This window comes from Plasmodium fragile (genome assembly GCF_000956335.1).
Source record: "Plasmodium fragile strain nilgiri unplaced genomic scaffold supercont1.23, whole genome shotgun sequence".
NCBI classification, from domain to species: Eukaryota; Apicomplexa; class Aconoidasida; order Haemosporida; family Plasmodiidae; genus Plasmodium; species Plasmodium fragile.
In genome coordinates, this window is record NW_012192603.1 from 241,986 (window position 1) to 243,301 (window position 1,316).

General features: G+C 41.3%; 1 protein-coding gene across 1 annotated transcript in view; it reads right to left on the reverse strand.

Moving 5' to 3' along the window:
• AK88_02401 (uncharacterized protein) overlaps positions 1-1,316 on the reverse strand; it is a gene marked incomplete at both ends in the record, with an annotated part of 4,567 nt that extends 3,251 nt beyond the window's left edge. Inside the window, 3 exons of the mRNA XM_012480032.1 lie at positions 105-189; positions 294-476; positions 720-1,316. Coding sequence (XP_012335455.1) covers positions 105-189; positions 294-476; positions 720-1,316 — 865 coding nt within the window. The remainder of the gene's footprint in view (positions 1-104; positions 190-293; positions 477-719) is intronic.

Below are 1,316 nucleotides of genomic sequence, written 5' to 3' on the forward strand. Positions count from 1 at the left end.
TGGTGAGGTGACACGTAAGGAAAAAAAAAAAGGGGGGGGGGGGGTAAAACTTGTCTAAAGAAAAATATTGTGTTTTTTTTTTTTTTTTTTTTTTTTTTGCGTACCTTCACACGATTTGCAATAAAACAGGAATTTAAAGACGTCTTGCTGTTTCATCCGCAGGAAAACCTCCAGTACGTCGTAATCAAGCTGTTTGTGTAACGGTAAGGTGGAGTGGGGAAGAAACGGAAGAGGGGGATGTGGATGCGGAAAAGGGATCGTGTGCGCCAATCTCATCACTCCTCTGTCCTTACTTCACTAATTCGAAGCAGTCTGAATTTTCTGTCTGCAAAATCGTCAGCCACTTTTTTTTGGTTCATTGTGCGAATTTCTGATTGGACAACTGCGTAGTCGTTTCTCTTCAGGGTTACATTTGAATTGTGTGCAGATTCGATTTTTTTATATGGCACACTTTGGCTCGTTTGGCTATAGTGTTCCTGTGTGTGTGAGGGTTGAGTATTTTTAAAATGTTAAACGTGGGTGCGCAGCATTGGGGGCAGAAATGGCAGTCCCCTTATTATGGCACAATTGATGGTAAAAATCTGAATAAGGGGTTGATAATTCTTCTGACGCTCAAAAAGGAGCGAGTCCCCATGTGTAGACAGTCGAATGCACTATTGTAGAGTAATAACATACATTACGGTGTGTGCCGTGTTGAGGAAAACATGCGCAGACATTACCTCTCCAGTTAAGTAATCACAGTATAGCTGATAGATAAATTTAACCTTGGAGTCCTTGCTGAGGTTAACTTTTTCCTCCTCAATGGCAGTTTTGCATAGGGGGTTGATATGTAAACAGACTGTCCGGTAAAATAATTCCTCCTTGTTGTAGAAGTGGTATATATGTTGCTCTATACTATCCTTCGTCCGTTTCCATGTGGCCTTGCAATACTCTAGGACGTGTTCACTATATAACAGTTCGTCGTAATTGAAATGTTCGTGCCAGAGGTTAGAGTCACACAAGTTGGTTTCCAGTGTGTCTTCTATGGCTATATCTACATATGGTTCTTTTTTTTTTTGTATTATTTTTCCTATCAACTGAATGAGCTTGATGCAGGTTTTGCATGACGAGTAGGTTTCGTGTGTACGGTTTATGTTTTCGTATACCTCCTTTCTTATTTTTGTGCTGTTTTTTTCAAATATGCCCATTTTTATAAGATCGCGGAGGTAGTCGTGTCCTACATGTACGCAGTTCGTTTTGAACACAGGGGGAATGTGATTTAGGGCGGGCAGCAGCGCGATGTATAGAATGAGCAGGGCTTCCCTTGCGCGTCTCAT